Source organism: Balaenoptera borealis (assembly GCF_965194805.1).
Source record: "Balaenoptera borealis genome assembly, chromosome: 6".
Lineage (NCBI taxonomy): Eukaryota > Metazoa > Chordata > Mammalia > Artiodactyla > Balaenopteridae > Balaenoptera > Balaenoptera borealis.
This window is the reverse complement of record NC_138863.1, coordinates 49,180,752-49,207,302: the sequence shown is the minus strand read 5'-3', so window position 1 is coordinate 49,207,302 and position 26,551 is coordinate 49,180,752. Positions and strand designations below refer to the sequence as shown.

General features: G+C 35.9%; 1 protein-coding gene across 1 annotated transcript in view; it reads left to right on the top strand.

Moving 5' to 3' along the window:
* ZNF804A (zinc finger protein 804A) overlaps nt 1-26,551 on the top strand; it is a 306,971-nt gene that overhangs the window by 228,170 nt on the left and 52,250 nt on the right. Inside the window, exon 2 of the mRNA XM_082397509.1 lies at nt 9,190-9,333. Within this exon, the coding sequence (XP_082253635.1) occupies nt 9,190-9,333 (144 nt within the window). The remainder of the gene's footprint in view (nt 1-9,189; nt 9,334-26,551) is intronic.

The window sequence follows — 26,551 nt, the reverse complement described above, 5'->3', positions numbered from 1 at the left end:
TATTATTGTTTTAAAAGCAAAGTTAACTTTTAAATAAATTTAGATATATCCATTTTACCTTAATTTATTCCTTCTATAACACTTTTCCTATATACTTTTCTTCCTGAAGTACTCCCTTCAATGTTTCTTACAGGGAAGATTTGTTGATGATGAATTTGATGGGTTTTTGTTTATCTGATAAAAGCAAAATCTGAAGATTTTCTCTTTGTCTTTCTGCTGTATAAATATGATATGTCTAGGTGTTTGTTGTTGTATTGTTACATCCTTTTGGTGTTCTCTGAGCTTCCTAGATCTGTAATTTGGCATCTGCTATTAATTAGGAAAAATTTCACCCATTTTTGCTTCAAATATTTCTTCTGCTCCATTCTCTCTCTCTTCTCCTTCTGGTATTTCAAATACACTTATGTTATACCTTGTGGTATTATCCCATAGTTCTTGGATGTCCTTCTGTTCTGGTTTCTTCTTTCCTTCCTTCCTCTTTGCATTTCAATTTGGTAAGATTATATTGGCACATCTTCAAGTTCACTTTCCTCAGCTGTACCATGTCTACTGAAGAGTCCACTGAAAGTATTCTTCATTTCAGTTAGAGTGTTTATTTTTTTAAATATAGCAGATTTAGAGTGTTTTTTATTTCTAGCATTTTCCTTTGATTCTTTTGCAGAATTCCCATTTCTTTGTTTACATAACCCATCTACTCTTGCATGTTGTCTACTTTTCCATTAGAGACCTTAACGCATTAATCAGAGTTCTTTTGAATTCCCCAATAATTCCAACATCTAGGTAGTATCTGAGATCCGAGGCTTGTTCTAGTGCTTGTTTTTTCCCTTCAGACTGTTTTTTCTTATCTTTTAAGATGATTTGTAATTTTTTATTGAAAGCTAGACATGTATCAAGTAATAGGTCCTGAGATAAATAGACCTTTATTGTGAATATTTCTATTAATCTGTCTAAGCGTTGGACTGTGTCTGTTTTCTGTAGTTATAAGCCCAAGAGGCCTGAAGTTCCTCCACTGCCCTTGATTGTATGTGCCTGTTTAATTTTCTACTCTTCTGTATACACCTCCTCAGAGAGAGTATCCTGCCATCTTTTCAGAGCTAATCCACTATTACACTGGAGCCCTATAGCTGGGTTGGTGAAGTGTGAGAGACAGGGAGTATTCCTAAACCTTTTGATTAGACAGTAATCCTTTAAGGTGTCTGTGTCTCAGAGCTGTGACCATCATATGTGGTTCTCCTGTGGTAAAGCTTCTTTTTTTTCTCTCACCCCAGGCCCCCCACTCCATCTTTTGGCTATAGAATTCTCACTCTGTTTTCTCAAAGCCATAACCTGTGTTGACAATGGTTCCCCTACAACTTATGTGAGACAGAAAGATTGTAGGGAGAGTACATTCCTTCCTTGGATGGAATAAGGTCTTTCAATTGAGATGTGGAAATACTCTGTCCTTTGGGAGTAGTCTTCAGTTATAGAGAAGGTTCTTGGCTTATTTCACAACAGTTATTCTTCCCATTCACCTTCCAGGGACACAAGGGATGCTTTCTCAAATCACCATCATGAAAACCTGGTGGAGTTCAAGAAAGGAAAGCCTGTTTGGGGATCCCTATAAGATTGCAGCCTCCAAGAGTTTCTTTCTCACACCAGGTTTCTGTCTCACACACTGTATAATCGGCCCATGGAAATTCATCAAAGTTCACATTTAAGAGTTCCTAGCAGCTCATGGCTCAGCAGCTTCTGAGCCAAGTAAGCAGATGCTAGTTGCTCTATCTCTGAATGTGCCTGTCTCTTCAGATTTCAAAGTGGTATTTTGCCCTGTGGCTTCTGTTCTTTGAGAGTTCCAAGAAAAATAATTGATTTTCATTTTCCATAGATTATTCTTGTTGTGAGGACAAGAGCAATGACTTTCAAGCTCTGTATGTGTCAGAGCTGAAACCAGAAATCTTTATCAACTTCTACTATTGCTTCCTGAGATCTCAAATAAACCGCTTGATCTCACCTCTTTGTCTCGGTGTCTATTTCTGGGAGAACCTAAGTTAGGAAAATCACTGGGACAATTTACTAGAGAAACTGCTCTGTCTTCCTTTAGATTACTCTCACAACTGAGACATAACATATGCACCAAACCACCATTCCGTGTCTTTCTTCTACTTCTCAGAGAAAATGGCTGTTGCCTGTCAATTCAAGAGATTTCTAAACTGAACCAAGTACTCTAAATTACTACCACTCATATTCTACACTGGGACCCTTTGTGGAATCTACTGATATAGAAGTCCCTTGTTGGAATTTTATATATATGAATGACATTATATATATCTATCTATATATCTATATTTGAACTAGAGTACTACGCACCTCAGCTAGCGTTCAGCTTTGGTACACCTGATACACATTTTCTGCCTCGAAATGAGATCCCCCACAGCCTTGCTTTCTGCACAGGGAGACAGCAGAGTGATGTTAACTTTCAGCCAACTATTGAAACATGCTGTCCCTCAGATTTCTCCAAATATGAATAGAAAATTCTAACTCAGTCTTCTGGTATTGTCTCAAGTTGTACTAAATACTAGCTTAAATTAACCAGAGGGTCTAAAAAGTACTAGCCATAGGCCAAGGCTTCCAGTAGGATCCATGGATGGAAAAGAAACAGATGCCTCCAAAGAGACATTGTCTTGATGAGGAGGAGGATAGCCAAGTGAGATAGACAAGATTATACTTTGACTGAAGCTTGGGGATCCATACTTCTTTTACCTGAACAGGTTCTAAGGTTAGAAATCATACTGTTTATCCAGTGGTTGTTACCAGCTAAATAATCACAGCATGGAAGTAGATAAAACTTTATGAATGAACCCTCTTGCCTTGAAACTATTGTAATTCTGAAAGAAGTTGTCAATTTCGAAAAACAGTTTTATTTGCTCCCATTCTTATAAACGTGGACATTAAAGTATACATTGTCCTTGCTATTAGGTTGTACTTGAATTAGCTCACCAGAGCTGTCTCTAGGGATATGCTGTTCAATACACAGCCTTTTTAGTAGTCAGTCTCTGCCTTCACCTTTGATGGTGGTATAGATGAGTTTCCATTTCTGCGGAATCCTTGGAAAAACCTTACATTTAAATGCACATTTTAAACTATAATTCTGTTCATTGCACCTGTGACTTTTGATAAAATTGTGACTTTCTGACTCAACCCTTAGTTGTCTCTCTATTCCTTAGAATTGTCTTGTTATCCATTCCTTAACCTTTGAGGTAATAGAGCCTAGCCCTTCAGAACAGAATGACATATATTTTGAGACAATAGCATAGAGTTTTATCACCCAGAAAGTGGTTGCCCTCTTGCCTAATAGGGAAAGGATTTAAACCAGATAATAATAACAACAGTTTTTCCACATGCTTCATTTGTACCCTATCTCTCCGTTATTGTTAATATAGCTTTCAGACTCCAGGGCCCAAAGGTGTTCTATAGCTGTTTTCTTCCTGAATAAACTTTCCCTTCTTAACATTAAAAAGAAAGATAAAAGAGGGAAAGAATACAGAATAACGTGTTTCTCTTCTAGAAGGATGATAAGGGAAGTCATCTTTGAGGAAAGAACATTTTAGTAGAGATCTGCCAGGAATGAATGAGTGTTTCATGCAAACATCTGGTATAAGAACATTCCAGGGAAAGTAAGTAACAAGTCCAAGGGTCAAAGTGAGTGTATAATTAAGAAAGTTTCAAAAACTTTAAGGAAATAAAGGTGGCTAAAGTAAAGTGAGAGAGAGAGAAGGAATGATAGAAGATGATGACAGAGATGTAGTGTGAGTAACACGTAGAGTAGGACTTGTAGGTCATTGTAAAAATATTTATTCTGATAATGATGATGTACTATTAGAGAATTTTGAACTGAAAAATGATATCATATAAAATTATTCTAGAAAATGTATCTTGTCAGAAAGACATTCATAGAAAATACCAGAAAAACTGGTAATCTTCTCCCAGTTCATCTTAAAAGTCAAGTCCAGGACAAAGACGACTATACAAGTAGTTTATTTATTTGGGGCATGATCCCAGGGAGCAGAACTGAAGTTCCAGAAAAGTAGAACAGATAAGAAAAGCTAATATAAGGATATACTTACTGTTTGCCACTAGTGCAAGTAACTGGTGTTCCTTCTCACTGGGAATCTCTGTGGAATCTTAGAAATATGTCTCAGAAGTGTCTGCCTGGTAGATAAAAGGGGAAATAATTTATCCTTGAGTTCTTACCCTCCACAGTGGTCAAGGGTGGACCTAAATGGTATTAACTCCTCAGCATTCCTGGGTGGTACATTTATTAGTGCTGAGTGGGAATCCACAAGCTCCCATATCATGAGTCAGAGAAGCCCCTGGATGGTAAGGGAAAGATGCCTCAACACAGCCTGGGGCAAACTGCAGTCAAGTGGTACCACATGAGGCTGCTGGAGAATGTCTCAGAACCTGTCACTTCGGTAATAACTGGAACAAGAGATACAGCCCAGAAGATGTGCAGTATTTTATAGAATGTGTAGACTATGGATTTCCAGATGAAATGTCTTCTATCTAGATATCCTCTTAGAAGAGAACAGTTTTGTGATCTCTTCCTTGATTAATCTTTTCATTACAATCAAATTTTAACAAAGCCTTTTTTTTTTCGCTTTCTCTCTTTAGAGAAACTATAATGAAATTTATCCTGCTTATAAATCACAAGGATGCTTTTATTCTTGATGGAGCAATAGGAGAGACAGAGACAGAGGCAGAAGGAGAAAAGAGATTTTCCAAAGTATTTTAAGTGTCAATTACATACAAATATTTTTTAGCATTGAAAATAATTATATACTAACAGTGCCCAAGCTATTTATATCTTTGCAATTTTAGCTACTTTAAATAGAGTATTTCTAGCAGAAATATTGGTTGTAATATATGATTACAACTACTATTTAGCAATGATAATTTATATGTAATTTGGTATTAGCTCTAAAGATGTCCCCCAAATGACTGGGTACCACAAGCCCAAACATGAGCACAGCTACTTTAATAATAGTGTATCTCTAGTGCTGCTGGTTTCTGTTATATTTGTTTTTCATACACATGCAAAGCAGAAAGGGCAGTGCTAATATTCTTTATTTTTTATTATTTGTCAAGTGTCTGCCAGTGCTGAGCTCTGTTAAAAGCTCTGGAGATATCACAGTCAGCAAAGCAGGTGTGAATCTCTGCCCTCCTGGAGCTCACCGTCCTCAGGGAAGGTTACTCAATGGCACCGAGATATGGTTGACTTTTAAGAGAGGCTGACCATCATTTGACGCTATATGTTACGCTGATGCCAACATGAAATGTATCATTTTGTAAAAGAAAGTTTTCTCCCTTCAAAGTTCTACTTTGATACTATTCATTTTAAATATAGGGTAGATGGAATGGCCCTGTGACTGTGGATAAACCATTAACTTCCGTTTCAATTTGCTGTTCTGCAAAAATTATTGCACTGCACAGTTGCTAAGGTTGCATATTGAAAGATTCTTGACTTTATAACTTTGGAATTACATACTGCTTTCCTGAAGAGAAGGATTCAAACTTTACTGTTTTTAGATATATGTAAAATGTGATGGGTTTGGATGACTTGACCAGCTACAAGAAGTTCACCCCTTCTTCACTCTCTGCCATCATACTCAGTGGAGCATTCGGAAGTGTGTACATAATTGAACAGAATGCGTTTGCCTGATAGAGGGGGAAAATTTGAGGTTGAGGAAGATATATGAGCAGCTGTGTTCCTCTTTCATCTTATTCAAATGCATTTCTTACCTTCTGCAGGGGGATGGCTGTGTTGAATATGTGTATATTGTGCTTTACAATACCAGTCCATGCTTCTTTCAACACCATCCACAGTGCAGAAGGAGAGGGACCAGGGGACACTGGGCATGTCAGCCTAGCGAGGGCTAATTTTGTCTGCATACAAACTTTAAAAATGTTTTTCTTGGCATTGAAAGCCTTCGTTCCTAAGCCCCTTCTCCCCCTTCACACACACAACAGCTACCCTTTCCTCATCTTCCAGGATCCTCCAGTTAACAAACTTTTTTTAAGTGTATAATCAGTGACAGTACATATGACTCTTTTCCTTATGACACATTCAATAACCAGTCCTTCTATTCTACTAATGTTTTCTAGAACACAGCCCTTACTTCTTCCTGCAGTTTATATCAAGTTGAAAGTTCTAGCCTAAAAATGATTCTTACTGTGAAATTATTTGCAACCTTAACTTCAATTATGCCATGTTTCTTTTAATATCTTAGAGGAAGATACAGAGATAAAGCAAGAGGGCAAACACATGCCAAAATATTAACAATGATTTCATTAAAGTGAAGGCTTTATAAGAGTTTATTGTCATCTTCTTGTAATGTTTCTATAGTTCTGAACATTTTTCAGATTGTGAGGTATAATCAGAAAAATTCAGAAAACTAAAATACAATGAGGATTAAAACAAAGAGAGGGAAGACCTATAGCACAAAAGAGACTAAGAATCATATGAGATGATGGTAACATATGGGCCTTATTTGAACAAACTATTTTAAAATATTAGACAATTAGAGTTATTTGAACACACTGACTGGATATTTGATGATAGTAAGGAATGATTGTGAGACTTTGTTTGTTTAGGTCTGATGCTGATTTCATGATGATGTTTTTAAAAAGTTCTTCTGTTTTAGAGATACATACTGAAAGATGTACAGATGACATTGTATGAACTTAGGAAAGTCTTTAAAAATTATCTGAGGCAGGGGAAAGGATATGAGGTAGGAGAGGATAAAATGAAAGAAAGTTGACCCTAAGGTGATAATTGTTGAAGCTGAGTGATGGGTATGAGGGAGTTATTATACTGTACTCTCTACTTTGTTTTCTGCTTAAAAATTTAAACATAATGAAGTGCTATGGATCAGATTATTTGGGTTCAAATATGAGCTGCACATTTATTCGTTATATATCCTTGAGCTAGATATTGAACTTTCCTGTGTTTTAGTACTCTCACCTGTAAAATGAGGAAATGTCTATAATACACATCTCTATTATTTTAATCATGATTGAATGAGTTAATACATACAAACTCTTAATCGGTGACTGACCCTAAACAAGCACTGAATAAATGTCAGCTATTATTTTTAGATTTGTTTTTCTCTTTCAAATCTATGCTAAGTCTAATGCTTTTGAAGAATGCAGTTTACCTAAGAATCTCAGTTTGCTTTACTCAAAATTTTCCCACTTTTGTGGAATGAAAAATTAAGAAACAATTATTGCTTCTCTGGAGGAATATCAATCTTAGGAAGACAAAATAAACCCAAAAAAAACAAAAAAAACCCCTTACACCAAAATAAGAAATAACCAAAAATTTAGAAAGAAGAAGTAGCTTAACTGTAATTATAATTTATGGGGAGAATCAACTAGTTTGCAAAGAAATTACTATTCTAAAATATTGTTTTGAAAGCTAATTCTGCTTTGAACCAAAGACTGTTGCCATTATAATAAACTCACACTGATTAGAATTTTATCTCTGCTCTGTACGCTTTAGCCATGAAATCATAGTACTTAATTATTGTTTCATTTAAATTGGATAGTCCACAAAGTATTATTCTGAAGATTTTGTAAAAATTCAGTAAGCAGTTTAGATCTATGAGACTCATTTTCATCTTTTTAAACTAACTTTTTTTTAAAACAGATTGGATGCAATCAAAAAGAATAATGTGGAATATTTCACAAATCTGCTGAGAAATGGTAAATTTTTCAAATTGACTACTCATATATGAACAATTTGAATGATTTTGCAATTTATCACCTCTTGCTGTGCAGTTGATAAAACTAATCAAAGATAATGACGAATCACTGTCTTTAAAGTGAGAAAGAGGGCTATGTATATACAGACTATGGCAAATGCATTATGCATTACTACAAAGTATACTACAAGTCATACATATGAATGATGGTGTACATTATGATATGATGTGTACACAAATATATAGCGCAATAAAGTAAGGAAAGTATTAATCATTTATTAAATTACAATTAGTAAACCACTTTCAAATTTTGTAGAAGCAATTTAGACATTCAAACTATGAGTTCTTTCTAGCCTGTATATTTAGTGAGAGGACGATTGTCATTGACATAGAGAAGACTGTGCCGTTTCATCTCCAAATCCTTGTGCCTGAACAAGTGAGTGTCTTATGGTAGCACATAAGAGGCCTGAATATGTAGTTATTTTGAATTTTAAAGAAGTTGAGCATGAGACAATATGTAAATTAGAAACGTAATATATTCTAAGGTAAGGATCGAAGTTTAGGTCTTCTTTATATCAGCATTTCAGTGAAAGACTTGGGCAGTGTTTCAACATGTAATGTTTATTCATGTCTGGTAACATCAACATTTAAGGAAGCATGAAATAGCAAGTAAATTTAGATTTAAGAAAACCTAAGACCTACAAACATTTTGCTATTTTATGCTTTGTAAATGAAAGCTAATGGTAACTCACTGCATTTTTCATATTTTCAGGAGTTTGATTGTATAGTCATCTTTATTTACTATCAGCATGATGAAAGCCATCTGTTATACAGTTTAAGTCTTTTCAGTTTAGGTAAATAACTTGCAGAAAAGAATCTCATTTTCCAAAGACTAGAGAATTTTTAAAAGTTCAACCTAAATTGATGTGGGTCAAGATGAAAACATTAGTCAAATGAAAGCTACTAGGGATGAATAAGTTGCAAACAAGCAAACAAAAAAACCAATCTTGAATATTTGCACACCAATATGGACCTCTTCATAAAAGACATATTTTAGATGTTTTTCAGAATTTTAAAATTTTATGTTAGCTAAGTCATTGCCAGAAATCAACAGTTGAATCAACAGCTATATGAGTTTCATATTTTTTTTCTATGTTAACATAGCATAGGAACTTGTTTAAGCAAGGGCTTCTATTTCTTTCTGTGATTTGTTTTTCCTCTCCATATTTCTACTATTCTTTCATCATTTATTTTGACTTCTTCTGTTAATCTTTAATGTTCTTTAACTGATAATTTCTCCTAATTTGGTTTGCTGCTATTTGCTTTGTTTTTCTCTTTCTCAGTTATATTATTTTTAATTCTAATTACTATACTAAAGTTGTCAACTGTCAGAAGAAAGGAAACTCAGAGGAAAACTAATTGCTTCCTTCCTTGAAATTTTATTTTGCAGGATTATGCTGAGAAGGAGAACAGCATAGCAAAAGCTCTGGAAGATCTGAAGGCCAATTTTTACTGTGAACTCTGTGACAAGCAGTACTATAAGCATCAGGAGTTTGACAATCACATTAATTCATATGACCATGCCCACAAGCAGGTAAGAAAGAGGTGTCAAAAAACCTCTAATATTTCTGAACTTTTGTAATAATTTGAATTGTGTAGACTGTATGAATATAATATATTTTCTTTGCTGTGCAGTTTTTAAAGATGTCAATCTGGGGTCATAATTTGATGACTTACAATGAAAGACATTTTTTAAAAAGCACCAAAAGTAAAGTCAGAAATAAATAACCAATATAAAGAAATACCATTCAGTTGCCTTTTAGTAACTGACAGTAATTTGAAAATTGCATTCTTCAGGTGGTGATCCTCTATATTTCAAATTGATTAATTTCAAAATATGTTAATCAACTAAAGATATTTACCAAATATAAATGAATTTATTCATAGTTCTTTATGGAAGGCATTTCCCATTTAAACTACCATAAACGTATGAGAAACAAGTTTTGGTATGGTAAAACCAATCTAGGGTTACTGGTTAAATAAATAATATGTATATGATTTAGTTTATTTTAATACTATTTCATTTCCCTATTGATTGAAAATCCAAGATTGATTTTTTTCAACACTGTATGTAAAGATTAGTTTAAAATAGTGACATCAGAAGTGACATTAATAATATAGATTCTGTTTTTCTCATATGCTTTACTTATATCAATGCAACTGCATACATTGTTTGGCTTACTTGACATGATTCAGTACGCTTAGTTATTGTCAACTTATAAATACTTTCCTTTTTAGCCATCACTCACAAATATCATCCAAATGTCATTTTGGTATTAATAAAAGGTACATTTTTTACCCATGAACTTACACTAAGTTTCCATTAACATTTACCATAAGTATGAAAGAGTAGGGGGAAATGATTACATTAATTACTTATGGACCAATGACATGTATTTTCTTTTGTTGTCAGTTTTTCCATTCTCTCATACAAACAAAACTGTGCTTGGGGAGGCTGTTGCAGGGAGAACATTACCCTCTGCTTACATATGTCATTGATTAATGCTGACTAAATTTAATGATCTGCCCTTGCCTTTCTTTTCCTGGTAGTAGATCCACAGGCACACCAGTTAATGAAAAGGTTTTGATGGAAATATCATTCCTTTTCTTACATAAAAACACATTCATATAAGTATATCATTGCTTGATTTGAACATTAAATCCGTCAGGAAATAGTATTGATTTCATTCTATGGTAACTTGCATGTGTTTTATAAAAAGATTCTGGAATGCTCTTCCCGATGTGGTAACTCTAAGAAAGTTGTTCCTCTGATTTTTCCTAATATCTTCCTGTATTCCTTACAAGAGTGCAAAGATGGAGTGTTATTTTATCAGCAAGGTATTAAAATGCATTTATAATTTCTTTTTGGCTTCACTCATGAATAAACATTTCCTATTAGCAACTAAAAACAAACATATGTATGTTTCATGGTGTAAACTAGGTATTTGGAAATGTGTGTGTATATGTATACGTGTATTTTAAGAATATCTTACCAGCTACATCTTAATGTCCTTTGCCAAAGAGTGCTTTGTTCAACCATAGGTTGTCTGGAGGATCAGATTCACTTAGATTATCAGAGGACCTTTCCATTTCCATATTCTAAATGAAGTTAAGATACTATATACTGTACACAGATAAGCTAAGGGAATTCAGGGTAAATTTGGTTTGTTCTTTTGAAGGAAGATCTGGTCACTTGATACTACTCAGGGGCATCAGGTTCTGGAGACAGACTATCTAAATGGCCATGAATTCTGGTAAATAGCAGAGTCTTAACTGATTAATTTAACATGAGACTATGTTACAGTAGCTGAAAGTACTTAAAATCTATATGATCATTGTATTCCCTCTCCATAGGATTGTGGCATATGTTTGAGACTGTCTTCCTAAAGAATGCACTCCCTTTTCTGAACAGACACTTTATCCCAATGACAGTTAGCTCTGTTTTTACCACAGGATTCCCAAACCTTGGCCACTTCGAATTAAGTAGAGGGGAACAAAATTTGGAGGTGGGCAATTCAGATATTTTTCTCCTGAGAATTGGAACCAAGGTAAACAAACAAAATACAAACCAAAAAACACCTATCGCACAAGACCTTCAAGATGGCGGAGGAGTAAGACGTGGAGATCACCTTCCCCCCAACAAATACATCAGAAATACATCAGAACACCTACTGAACACTGGCAGAAGACCTCAGACTTCCCAAAATGCAAGAAACTCCCCACGTACCTTGGGTAGGGCAAAAGAAAAGAAAAAACAGAAACAAAAGAATAGGGACGGGACCTACACATCTAGGAGGGAGCTGTGAAGGGGTAAAGTTTCCACACACTAGGAAGCCCCTTCACTAGCAGAGACGGGGGGTGGTGGGGGGGAATCTTTGGAGCCGCGGAGGAGATCGCCGCAACAGGGGTGCAGACAGCAAAGCGGAGAGGTTCCCGCACAGAGGATTGGTGCCGCCCACCACTCACCAACCTGAGAGGCTTGTCTGCTCACCTGCCTGGGTGGGTGGGGACTGGGAGCTGAGGCTCCGGCTTCGGAGGTCAGATCCCAGAGAGAGGACTGGGGTTGGCTGCGTGAACACAGTCTGAAGGGGGCTGGTGCACCACAGCTAGCCGGGAAGGAGTCCAGGAAAAAGTCTGGAACTGCCTAAGAGGCAAGAAGCCATTGTTTCAGAGTGCGTGAGGGGAGGGGATTCAGAGCAATGCCTAAACGAGCTCCAGAGATGGGCGCGAGCCATGGCTATCAGTGCGAACACCAGAGACGGGCATGAAACGCTAAGGCTGCTGCTGCAGCCACCAAGAAACCTGTGTGCAAGCACAGGTCACTATCCACACCTCCCCACCCAGGAGCCTGTGCAGCCCACCACTGCCAGGGTCTCGTGATCCAGAGAGGGCTTCCCCGGGAGAACATACAGCATGCCTCAGGCTGGTGCAACGTCACATCAGCCTCTGCCACCACAGGCTCGCCCCGCATTCCGTACCCCTCCCTCTGCCCAGCCTGAGTGAGCAGAGCCCCCTAATCGCTGCTATTTTAACCCTGTCGTGTCTGAGCGAAGAACAGACGCCCTCAGGCGACCTACATGCAGAGGCAGGGCCAAATCCAAAGCTCAACCCCGGGAGCTGTGCCAACAAAGAAGAGAAAGGGAAATTTCTCCAAGCAGCCTCAGGAGCAGCAGATTAAATCTCCACAGTCACCTTGATGTACCCTGCATCCGTGGAATACCCGAATAGACAACGAATCATTCCAAAATTGAGGTGGTGGACTTTGGGAGCAACTGTAGATTTGGGGTTTGCTTTATGTACCTAATTTGTTTCTGGTTTTATGTTTATCTCAGTTTAGTATTTAGAGTTTATTATCATTGGTAGATTTGTTTATTGATTTGGTTGCTCTCTTCCTTTTTTTAAAAAAAAATATATAGATATACATATTTTTTTCCTTTTTCTCTTTTTGTGAGTGTGTATGTGTATGCTTCTTTGTGTGATTTTGTCTATATAGCTTTGCTTTTACCATTTGTCCTAGGGTTCTAACTGTCCTTTTTTTCTCTTTTTTTTAAGTATTGTTTTTAATGCTTGTTATCATTGGTGGGTTTGTTTTTTGGTTTGGTAGATTTCTTCTTTCTTTTTTTTTTCTCTTTTTTCAATTACTTTTTATTTTTAATAATTATTTTTTATTTTAATAACTTTATCTTTTTCTTTCTTTCCTTCTTTCTTTCTTCCTTCTTTTCTTTCTTTCTTTCTTTCTTCCTTCCTTCCTTCCTTTCATTCTTTCTTTCTTTTTTTCTCCCTTTTCTTCTGAGCTGTGTGGCTGACAGGGTCTTGGTGCTCCAGCCGGGTGTCAGGCCTGTGCCTCTGAGGTGGGAGAGCCGAGTTCAGGACATTGGTCTACCAGAGACCTCCCAGCCCCATGTAATATCAAACAGTGAAAGCTCTCCCAGAGATCTCCATCTCAACGCTAAGACCCAGCTCCACTCAATGAACAGCAAGCTACAGTGCTGGGCACCCTATGCCAAACAACTATGAAGACAGGAGCACAACCCCCCATTAGCAGAGAGGCTGCCTAAAATCATACTAAGGTCACAGACACTCCAAAACACACCACCAGATGCGGTCCTGCCCACCAGAAGGACAAGATCCAGGTTCATCCACCAGAACACAGGCACCAGTTCCCTGCACCAGGAGGGCTACACAACCCACTGAACCAACCTTACCCACTGGGGGCAGACACCAAAAACAACGGGAACTACGAACCGGCAGCCTGCGAAAGGGAGACCCCAAACACAATAAGTTAAGCAAAATGAGAAGACAGAGAAACACACAGCAGATGGAGCAAGGTAAAAACCCAACAGACAAAACAAATGAAGAGGAAATAGGCAGTCTACCTGAAAAAGAATTCAGAGTAATCATAGTTAAGATGATCCAAAATCTTGGAAATAGAATAGAGGAAATACATGAAATGTTTAACAAGGGCCTAGAAGAACTAAACAACAAACAAACAATCATGAACAAAACAATAAATGAAATTTAAAATTCTCTAGAAGGAATCAATAGCAGAATAACTGAGGCAGAAGAAGGGATAAGTGACCTGAAAGATAAAATAGTGGAAATAACTATCACAGAGCAGAATAAAGAAAAAAGAATGAAAAGAATTGAGGACAGTCTCAGAGACCCCTGGAACATCATTAAATGCATCAACATTCGAATTATAGGGGTCCCAGAAGAAGAATAGGAAAAGAAAGGGACTGAGAAAATATTTGAAGAGATTATAGTTGAAAACTTCCCTAATATGAGAAAGGAAATAGTCAAGTCCCGGAAGAACAGAGAGCCCCATACAGGATAAATCCAAGGAGAAACACACCAAGACACATATTAATCAAACTATCAAAAATTAAGTACAAAGAAAAAATATTAAAAGCAGTAAGGGAAAAACAACAAATAACATACAAGGGAATCTCCTTAAGGCTAACAGCTGATCTTTCAGCAGAAACTCTGCAAGCCAGAAGGGAGTGTCAGGACATATTTAAAGTGATGAAAGGGAAGAGCCTACAACCAAGATTGCTGTACCCGGCAAGGATCTCATTCAGATTTGACAGAGAAATTAAAACCATTACAGAGATGCAACAGCTAAGAGAATTCAGCACCACCAAACCAGCTTTACAAAAAGTGCTAAAGGAACTTCTCTAGGCAAGGAACACAAGAGAAGGAAAAGACCTACAATAACAAACCCAAAACGATCAAGAAAATGGTAATAGGAACATACCTATCGATAACTACGTTAAATGTAAATGGATTAAATGCTCCAACCAAAAGACATAGACTGGCTGAATGGATACAAAAACAAGACCCATATATATGCTGTCTGCAAAAGACCCACTTCAGATCTAGGGACACATACAAACTGAAAGTGAGGGGATGGAAAAAGATATTCCATGCAAATGGAAAACAAAAGAAAGCTGAAGGAGCAATTCTCATATCAGACAAAATAGACTTTAAAATAAAGACTATTAAAAGAGACAAAGAAGGACACTACATAATGATCAAGGGATCAATCCAAGAAGAAGCTATAACAATTGCAAATATTTATGCACCCAACATAAGAGCACCTCAATACATAAGGCAAATGCTAACAGCCATAAAAGGGGAAATTGACAGTAACACAACAATAGTAGGGGACTTTAACACCCCACTTTCACCAATGGACAGATCATCCAAAATGAAAATAAATAAGGAAACACATGTTTGAAATGACACATTAAACAAGATGGACTTAATTGATATTTATAGAACATTTCATCCAAAAACAAGAGAATACACTTTCTTCTCAAGTGCTCATGGAACATTCTCCAGGATAAATCATATCTTGAGTCACACATCAAGCCTTGGTAATTTTAAGAAAATTAAAATCGTATCAAGTATCTTTTCTGACCACAATGCTATGAGACTAGATATCAATTACAGGAAAAAATCTGTAAAAAATACAAACACATGAAGGCTAAGCAATACCCTATTTAATGACCAAGAGATCACTGAAGGAATCAAAGAGGAAATCAAAACATACGTAGAAACAAATACAATGAAAACATGATGACCCAAACCCTATGGGATGTAGGAAAAGCAGTTCTAGGATGGAAGTTTATAGCAATACAATCCTACCTCAAGAAACAAGAAGCATCTCAAATAAACAACCTAACCTTACACTGAAAGCAATTAGAGAAAGGAGAACAAAAAAACCCCAAATTTAGCAGAAGGAAAGAAATCATAAAGATCAGATCAGAAATAAATGAAAAAGAAATGAAGGAAACAATAGCAAAGATCAATAAAACTAAAAGCTGGTTCTTTGGGAAGATAAACAAAATTGATTAACCATTAGCCAGACTCATCAAGAAAAAAAGGGAGAAGACTCAAATCAATAGAATTAGAAATGAAAAAGGAGAAGTAACAAGCGACACTGCAGAAATACAAAGGATCATGAGAGATTACTACAAGCAACCATTTGCCAATAAAATGGACAACCTGAAAGAAATGGACAAATTCTTAGAAAAGCACAACCTTCCGAGACAGAACCAGGAAGAAATAGAAAATATAAAGAGACAAATCACAAGCACTGAAATTGAGACTGTGATTAAAAATCTTCCAACAAACAAAAGCCCAGGAACAGAAGGATTCACAGGTGAATTCTATCAAACATTTAGAGAAGAGCTAACAGCTATCTTTCTCAAACTCTTCCAAAGTACAGCAGAGGGAGGGACACTCCCAAACTCATTCTGTGACGCCACCATCACCTTGATACCAAAACCAGATAACGATGTCACAAAGAAAGAAAACTACAGGCCAATAGCACTGATGAACATACATGCAAAAATCCTCAACAAGATACTAGCAAACAGAATCCAACAGCACATTAAAAGAATCACACACCATGATCAAGTGGGGTTTATCCCAGGAATGCAAGGATTCTTCAATATACGCAAATCAATCAATATGATAAACCATATTAACAAATTGAAGGAGAAAAACCATATGATCATCTCAATAGATGCGGAAAAAGCTTTTGACAAAATTCAACACCCATTTATGATAAAAAAACCTCCAGAAAGCAGGCGTAGAGGGAACTTACCTCAACATAATAAAGGCCACATATGACAAACCCACACCCAATATCGTTCTCAATGGTGAAAAACTGAAACCATTTCCACTAAGATCAGGAACAAGACAAGGTTGTCCATTCTCACAACTACTATTCAGCATAGTTTTGGAAGTTTTAGCCCCGGCAACCAGAGAAGAAAAAGAAATAAAAGGAATCCAAATTGGAAAAGAAGAAGTAAAGCTGTCACTGTTTGTAGATGACATGATACTATACATAGAGAATCCTAAAGATGCTACCAGAAAACTACTAGAGCTAATCAATGAATTTGGTAAAGTAGAAGGATACAAAATTAATGCACAGAAATCTCTTGCATTCCTAGACACTAATGATGAAAAATCTGAAAGAAAAATTAAGAAACTCTCCCATTTACCATTGCAACAAAAAGAATAAAATATCTAGGAATAAACCTACCTAAGGAGACAAAAGACCTGTATGCAGAAAATTATAAGGCACTGGTGAAAGAAATTAAGGATGATACAAAGAGATGGAGAGATATACCATATTCTTGGATTGGAAGAATCAACATTGTGAAAATGACTATATTACCCAAAGTGATCTACAGATTCAATGCAATCCCTATCAAACTACCAATGGCATTTTTCACAGAACTAGAACAAAAAATTTCACAATTTGGATGGAAACACAAAAGACCCCATATAGCCAAAGGAATCTTGAGAAAGAAATGTGGAGCTGGAGGAATCAGGTTCCCTGACTTCAGACTATACTACAAAGCTACAGTAGTCAAGACAGCATGGTACTAGCACAAAAACAGAAATATAGATCAATGGAACAGGGTAGAAAGCCCGGAGATTAACCCATGCACATATGGTCACCTTATTTTTGATAAAGGAGGCAAGAATATACAATGAAGAAAAGACAGCCACTTCAATAAGTCATGCTGGGAAAAGTGGACAGCTACATGTAAAAGAATGAAATTAGAACACTCCCTAGCACCATACACAAAAATAAACTTAAAATGTATTAAAGACCTAAATATAAGGCCAGACACTATAATACTCTTAGAGGAAAACATAGGCAGACCACTCTATGACATAAATCACAGCAAGATCCTTTTTGACCCACCTCCTAGAGAAATGGAAATAAAAAGAAAAATAAACAAATGGGACCGAATGAAACTTAAAAGCTTTTACACAGCAAAGGAAAACTTAAACAAGATGAAAAGACAACCCTCAGAATGGGAGCAAATATTTGCAAATGAAGCAACTGACAAAGGATTAATCTCCAAAACATATAGGCAACTCATGCAGCGCAATATCAGAAAAACAAACAACCCAATCCAAAAATGGGCAGAAGACCTAAACAGACAAAGAAGATATACAGATTGCCAACAAACACATGAAAGGATGCTCAACATCACTAATCATCAGAGAAATGCAAATCAAAACTATAATGAGGTATCACCTCAAACTGGTCAGAATAGCCATCATCAAAAAATCTACAAACAGTAAATGCTAGATAGGGTGTGGGGAAAAGGGAACCCTCTTGCACTGTTGGTGGGAATGTAAATTGATACAGCCACTATGGAGAACAGTATGGAGGTTCCTTAAAAAACTAAAAGTAGAACTACCATACAACCCAGCAATCCCACTACTGGGCATATACCCTGAGAAAACCATAATTCAAAAAGAGACATGTACCACAATGTTCATTGCAGCACTATTTACAATAGCCAGGACATGGAAGCAACCTAAATGTCCATCAACAGATGAATGGATAAAGAAGATGTGGCACATATATACAATGGAATATTACTCAGCCATAAAAAGAAATGAAATTGAGTTATTTGTAGTGAGGTGGATGGACCTAGAGTCTGTCATACAGAGTGAAGTAAGTCAGAAAGTGAAAAACAAATACCGTATGCTAACGCATATATATGGAATCTTAAAAAAAAAAGAAAAATGCTTCTGAAGAACCTAGGGGCACAACAGGAATAAAGATGCAGATGTAGAAAATGGACTTGAGTACACCAGGAGGGGAAAGGGTAAGCTGGGACAAAGTGAGAGAGTGGCATGGACATATATACACTACCAAATGTAAAATTAATAGCTGGTGGGAAGCAGCCACATAGCACAGGGAGATCAGCTCAGTGCTTTGTGACCACCTAGAGGGGTGGGTTAGGGAGGGTGGGAGGGAGACACAAGAGGGAGGAGATATGGGGATATATGTATATGTATAGCTGATTCACTTTGTTTTAAAGCAGAAACTTACACAACATTGTAAAGCAATTTTACTCCAATAAAGATGTTAAAAAAACAAAACAAAAACAAAAGAAACCTGTCTACTCTCTGATTATGTCTGAACCTAACACTTTACATATGTAATCTTCTGCTGTGGCTAAATGCATTGAAAAGTTGAGAAAACTGGTTTGCTTAAATAGAGGAGAAAACAAGCACACAGAAAATGAGATCTATGTGGCCATGTAACAATTGAAGGAAACAGTATGGAAATAGGAATTTCGATTCTGAATGGCTTTCAGAAAAATAAGCAGTATTTCCATTAACTGATATGCAGATCCTTTCCTTGGATTCTGAGAGATATTTCAACTTGGTATTAATAAATGAACTTAAAAGGAAAAATAAAACCAAACCCTAGCTTAATACTTCTTTTTACCTGTGACCTAAAAAGCAAAACAAAAATAAACTCTTAGTAAAATACTAACCTATCTCAGTAGCAAAGCAACGTTTTTGGTCTCCTATAGAAAATGCCTACAGAAGAAATATTTATACTCAAAGTCCATATAACTTAACTTTCAGGTAAGAAAACCTACTTGTGGTTAGGACACTTCTTGCATGGAATTAGAAAAAGACAACATTCTTTACCTCCAGAGATATGATTCTAAGGGCCACCTGATACAGGGCAAAAGGGAGGGGGGGTTACTGGTGGAATGAACCCTAGTCCTGCCACTACTTGCCTTTGGTAAAATGAACAAAGGCTCATTTAATTCTATTATTCATTCTTAGGAGGAATAAATGAGAGAATGCACATGAACACACTTTGCAAAGTGTAAAAAAATAGTGAAAGTTCAGTGTTTAATTAGTTTTTATTATACTACATAGTAAAATTTTTCTCCTAAAATGTTTGGGACACTGACAGTTTGCCTCTGAGACTTCATTTATGTAGGCTTCCCCAAAGTATCTATTTTTACTTCAAAAAGGCTAATAGAGTCTGAAACGTAGACAGATAATCTTGACCTATGAGCTGTTTTGCCTGCCTCATGTATCTTGGCAAATTCGTGTATGGCAGAGTATGTGTTGCATTTGAATTCTAAGCTTCAAAGAAAAATCTGTTTCTCTCATCTACATGCTCCTTGGATAACTTCAGAATCTCTCTTGCGCTTTTATCACTAAGACTTGCTAACAGAGAGTTAAAAAGAGGAGGAGGTTCAGGTGTATGGAGGTGATCACAGTAGTTCACAATTTAGACTTCATTTTTGCAATATTTTCTTTTTACCTTAAAACTTGAAAGCCTTTGGATTGTAACCTTTTAATGACAAGGATTGTTTCCTTTATGTCTTCATCCCTCACAACATCTAGTGCAGCATTTTTCACAGTTTACACACCAAATCAATGCTTCCCATATAAATAAATGTAAAAAGGCCAGAGTCAAATTCCTTTTGAGGTTTTGTAATAAACGGCAGCTTCGAGGTAGGAAAGAGTTTCAAAAGAATAAAATTATTTCTTTATAGATTTATACTTAGATGAAACTAATTGTAAGGAGAATATTATTTATGAGGATGGAATGACTGTTATAAGTTGGACGAGTATTTTGAACGCTTCCACATTCATGAGTATTTTTCCTTTATAAAGTAGTGTTACTGATTATAATATAGCAACAATTTGAATAGCATATATTATGTGTATTCTTAAAAGTGTTTCGTATCTTTTTAACATCCATGTATTTTGATTTGTATTGTGAGTGTTTTTTTATGTGAGAAAATTATTATAAGCAAATAGCACTTTTAGAACTACCTCAGAGGTTTCACTTTCAGTAGGGTAGCACACAAGATGCTCCAAAGGACCCTTGTACTATAAAACAAATAGATCCTCTACAATACAAAGTTTTAATTGAATTGCTGAGTTTCTAGGAAGGATGATATCTCTAAAGACCATGGGGTGGGGAAGTGCTGAGGAGTGCAAAGCTACTGGCTAAAACCTGGGCATGCAGTAATAATAAACTACAAAATGTGCAACTGAATGAAGAGTAAATCACACTATGAGCTTTGTAGTTTGGAAATAAACCATGGTCAGCGGTTGGTAAACTTTGACTAAGACTTCTGGATTAAAATGAATATTGCCCCTAGTGCTTGACTGAAACCTATACAGATTACTCTTGAAAAAAAAGCAACCTTGATTTAGATTTTCCATTGAATGTGATTAACAAAATCAGGGATCATAAACAAAGATCAAAAACTCTAATCAAAATCTCAATATTTTTTAATATTGAACTTTACAAACTGATTGCACAATTTATATGTAAGAATGAATACAATTCTAAAAAGGCAACTAAAAGTGGGAAGATTTGTCCTGCTGGATGCCAAGACTATTATATATAGCTCTATTGTCGCAGACTTGGACAGATTGATTAATGGAACAGAATCTAGAGCTGTGACATAAAAATCCACTTATGTTTAGAAATTTGTTAAATAACAGAGGCAGAAAGCACCTCAGTGGTAAAAAGATACACTTTCCAGACAATTGTATGTGATGATTAGTTATCTATATTTTTTTTAAAAAGAGATTGACTCCTTCTTCACACAATAAACGAACATTCAAGCAATATCAATGTCAGATGAATTAAAGAGTTTAAAATAAAAATAAAAACTTGTAAAAATTTAGAACAGTATTGTGGAAAATATTTTTATGACCTCAGAGTAATATACAAGTTTATGTTAAATAAGGCATTGAAAGCACAAAGCATTGTAGAAAAGATTGGTAAATTTAACTACATCAAAAATAATATTTTATCACAAGAAATTTTCAGTAAAGAAAGTAAAACCACAAGCCAGAAATTGGGAAAATATATTTGTAATATATATACCAGGAAAGACTTTGTGTTCACATCTTATTAAAAATATGAATTCATGAGAAAAATAAAAACAACCCAGTAGAAAACTGGACCAAAATAAGGTGGAAATTTACAAAAGAAGAAACACTAAAGACCCATAAATATATTACAAATTGGTCAAAAATGAGCAATAATTTTGTACCCACCAAATTGGAAAAAATAAAATTTGATGATCTCAGGTGATAATGATGTGTATCAATGGAAAATCTTACACATCATTTGTGAAAGTATGAATTGATCTGGCAACTCAGGAAAACGATCTTACAAATTTATATATTAACATACTGAAACAAAACAAAAGCCTCTTAATAATAATAGCTATGAACAACAAAATTTGAAAATAAATTGTGATGTATTCACACAATGCAAAATTATTCTGTAGTTCAAATAAACTAACTCTAGGTAAATATAACGTGAAAGAATCTTAGAAATGTAATATTGATTGAACAAAAAGTTGTGAAAGACTGCACACTTTTTATTTTGTCCAGAAAAAAAACTTAATGCTATTGTTTTTAAGATTATAAACATGTGATCTATCCCTCTTTGGGAAATGGAAAATGGTGAATATGAAACTCAAGATGGTGGTTACTTCAAGGAGTGAAGTAGGGTGATGTGATACCAAAGGATCACATGAGTATATGAAATATGTTCTAATTCTTAAACTAGAGAATGGGGTCAGGGTTATTCAATTTAATATAATGCTTCATACTATTGCACATATAAAATACTATGGACTGAATCATTAAACAAAGAAATATCATAGTCAAATAAATATGTTCTCAAAGTCTCTGAAACTATTCCATCATAGTTATAGAAGCTGTCTTAATTGCAGTGAAGTAGTAATTCAATATTAAATGGAGAATTATAATTGAAGTTATTGTTAGCTTTTCCATGTGCCATTCAAATATTTCACCATTTTTTTAAGAAAGCACATCTCCCCTGTTTATCAGGATCATCTTGTTTGTTAAACTTCAACCATTATGGGAAAATAAAGTTTTCCAGGAAAATGTAAAAAAGGTAGAGATTCATTTCCATTACTCTTTCTCTCTTATTATCATTTGACCAGATGAGCCCTTAATATTAATGTAAGAAGTGCACAATTTTTAATCATATTTATGTTTTTATAGAACTCTTTATTCAAAAGCCCAGAGAAGCACAGTATTTTATTAACATGCATAAAATCTAATTATATGCAGATAAGTGACAGTTTAAATGCAAATCATTATTTTAACCTACATAAACATACAAAATAATAGTTAATTTATTATTTTAAAAATATAGAATTAGTTTTTCGTAACAGAAAATACAGTATTTTAAGGATAACTATACATCCCAATATCCTAGGACAGTCTCACTTTATATCCATCATCCTGGTTTAATTATTAATAGAGTCCTTATTTAAGTAATAAATAACATGGTTGCAATAGATATGTTTATTGAAAAACAGCAACATTTTTTGCTACATTTTAGAAAGATGAAAGTTTAAGTGAAATGGCATAGTAAGCCTGATCCTTCATGTAAGTTATATATTTACCCAAACTTAGAAATGTCAAAGGGAACTTTTTAAAAAGTCTAAAAAAATCACATACTTATATACATTTTTTGCTTGAGGAAACTATGTAAACATACATTTCATTGTGTAGCAAATGCACTTAAGAGTCAAGAGACCAGGCAGGCTCTATCACAAACTTCTTTTAAGGGCAAAGCATTTTATCTTCACCTTCCCAGAGCTCTATTTCCACATCTATATACAGAGAGTTTAGACCAGATGACTTCATTGGCCTATCTGGGTCTAAATTTTAAGGATTCTATATCATCAAGTATAACACAAGTTAAAGCTTATGTGTTCGTCATAAATAGTCATACGTACTTCATTCTCAATTCCACATTTTCTAAGTGATTCTCTCATGTAAAAAGATTATTAGAATATTTTCCAGTGAAGTTGTCATTCTGAATTCTAGTCATTGAGTTTTTTTTTTTTAAGTGGGAAACTCACTGTCAGGAAAAAGAAAAGATTTTCCTGTAAACCCTTTTACCTGTACATCTGCCCTGAACCAAAGCCACACCGTGTCTGTCTTCTCACCTGGTAGCCTATGGGCAATTCAGAGTTATTTTCACTGTAAGAGATTTGTCACGCTGATACTATGAAAAGATAGAAAAGGGAATGATTGCCTTATTGTTGCTGCCCCTCAAACATTTTGTTTTTTACTTTAGCAGTTTCAGTGTGGCTGAAATATCTCCCAAAAGGCACCGAAGTGACCTTAACCCAGCAAGTCGAGATTCTGTACTTTATGGCATGCTGTTTTGTTCTGCTCCAGAGGAAGTCACTGTCAGGCCAGGTTGTTGGAATTTGCTGTCCTGCAGGGACTTGTAGTGCTATAGAAATGGAGCAGCTTTATTCTCAAATTAGAACATTTCCTAATCATTTAAGCTTCTGTGCAGTAAAGTGATACTTGAGAAAGAAATCACTTCTTGATATTTGGGTGTAAATTTTCATCTGCAAAATAATATTTAAAGGTTAATTAGAAAATATGAGATACAGGTAAAGCAATTAATGATTCAGTCCATTTTAAACATCCTTCCTGGGATTTTTCCTGGGGTGTGTATTCATCTAACTGTACTGTTTTGTTGTGTTTTTTTTTTTTTTAACCATTTGGAGGATCAGAACAAGGGGAAAACTTAAAAATTTCCTCCTATAGAGCATCCCCACTGCCCCAAATGACTGCTCCAAGAGAAGCACACACATATGTCTTCATCTTCAATGAACTGTACTGCTTTGACATTTCATATTCAAACCATGATTTGAATAGAATTAAAATGAAGGTTTTGTCCATTCTTGAGTCTGAGCCAGACTGGATAAAATATTCATTTCTAGTATCTGAACTCATGCCATTGTCCTAAGCTTTCCCCAGTGGAGTTGAAGTCTCCTTCCCTCCCATCTTCCAACATCTATTAGGTTGATGTCTGTCTATTGAGTCAATTAATGTTCAGGGGAAGTGAAAAATACTACAACTTTAAGCAAAGGGTTTTATTCCATGTTATCTACATATAATTATGCCAAAAAAGAATTTAAAAAGTAAAATACAGTAGAGAAATGCACCTAATATGAGAGAAAGCTTTCGTATTTATATATATTTTAGAATAGGAAGACCTTCAAGATGGCGGAGGAGTAAGACGTGGAGATCACCTTCTTACCCACAAATACATCAAAAACACATCTACATGTGGAACAACTCCTACAGAACACCTACTGAACGCTGACAGAAGACCTCAGACTTCCCAAAAGGCAAGAAACTACCCACGTACCTGGCCGTGTGGCTGACAGCGTCCTGGTGCTCCAGCCAGGTGTCAGGCCTGAGCCGCTGAGGTGGGAGAAACGAGTTCAGGACATTGGACCACCAGAGACCTCCCGGCCACAAGTAATATCAATTGGCAAGAGCTCTTCCAGAGATCTCCATCTAAATGCTAAGACCCAGCTCTACTCAATGACCAGCAAGCTCCAGTGCTGGACACCCCATGCCAAACAACTAGAAACACAGGAACACAACCTCACCGATTAGCAGAGACACTGCCTAAAATCATAATTAGTTCATAGACACCCCAAAACACACCACTGGACATGGTCAGGCCCACCAGAAAGATAACATCCAGCCTCATGCACCAGAACACAGGCACCAGTCCCCTGCACCAGGAGGGCTACACAACCCACTGAACCAACCTTACCCACTGGGGGCAGACACCAAAAACAACAGGAACTACGAACCGGCAGCCTGTGAAAAGGAGACCCCAAACACAGTGAATTAAGCAAAATGAGAAGACAGAGAAACACACAGCACTTGAAGGAGTAAGGTAAAAACCCACCAGACCTAACAAATGAAGAGGAAATAAGCAGTCTACCTGAAAAAGAATTCAGAATAATGATAGTAAAGATGATCCAAAATCTTGGAAATAGAATGGGGAAAATACAAGAAATGTTTAACAAGGACCCAGAAGAACTAAAGAGCAAACAAACAATCATGAACAACACAACAAATGAAATTAAAAACTCTCTAGAAGGGATCAATAGCAGAATAACTGAGGCAGAAGAAGGGATAAGTGACCTGAAAGATAAAATAGTGGAACTAACTACTGCAGAGCGGAATAAAGAAAAAAAAAAAAAAAAAAAAAGAATTGAGGACAGTCTCAGAGACCTCAGCAACTGAAAAAGGATTAATCTCCAAAATATACAAGCAGCTCATGCAGTGCAATATTAAAAAAACAAGCAACCCAATCCAAAAATGGGCAGAAGACCTAAATAGACAAAGAAGATATACAGATTGCCAACAAACACATGAAAGGATGTTCAACATCATTAATCATTAGAGAAATGCAAATCAAAACTACAATGTGGTATCACCTCAAACCAGTCAGAATGGCCATCACCAAAAAATCTACAAACAATAAATGCTGGAGGGGGTGTGGAGTAAAGGGAACCCTCTTGCACTGTTGGTGGGAATGTAAATTGATACAGCCACTGGGGAGAACAGTATTTAGGTTCCTTAAAAAACTAAAAATAGAACTACCATACGACCCAGCAATCCCACTCCTGGGCATATTCCCTGAGAAAACCATAATTCAAAAAAAGTCATGTACCACAATGTTCATTGCAGCTCTATTTACAATAGCCAGGACTTGGAAGCAATGTAAGTGTCCACTGACAGATGAATGGTTAAAGAAGCTGTGGCACATAAATACAACGGAATATTACTCAGCCATAAAAAGAAACGAAACTGAGTTATTTGTAGTGAGGTGGATGGACCTAGAGTCTGTCATACAGAGTGAAGTAACTCAGAGCAAGAAAAACGAATACCATATGCTAACACATATTTATGGAATCTAAAAAAAAAAAAAAGGTTGTGAAGAAGGTCGGGGCAGGACAGGAATAAAGATGCAGACGAAGAGAATGGACTTGAGGACACTGGGAGGGGAAAGGGTAACCTGGGACGAAGTGAGAGAGTGGCATTGACATATATACACTACCCAATGT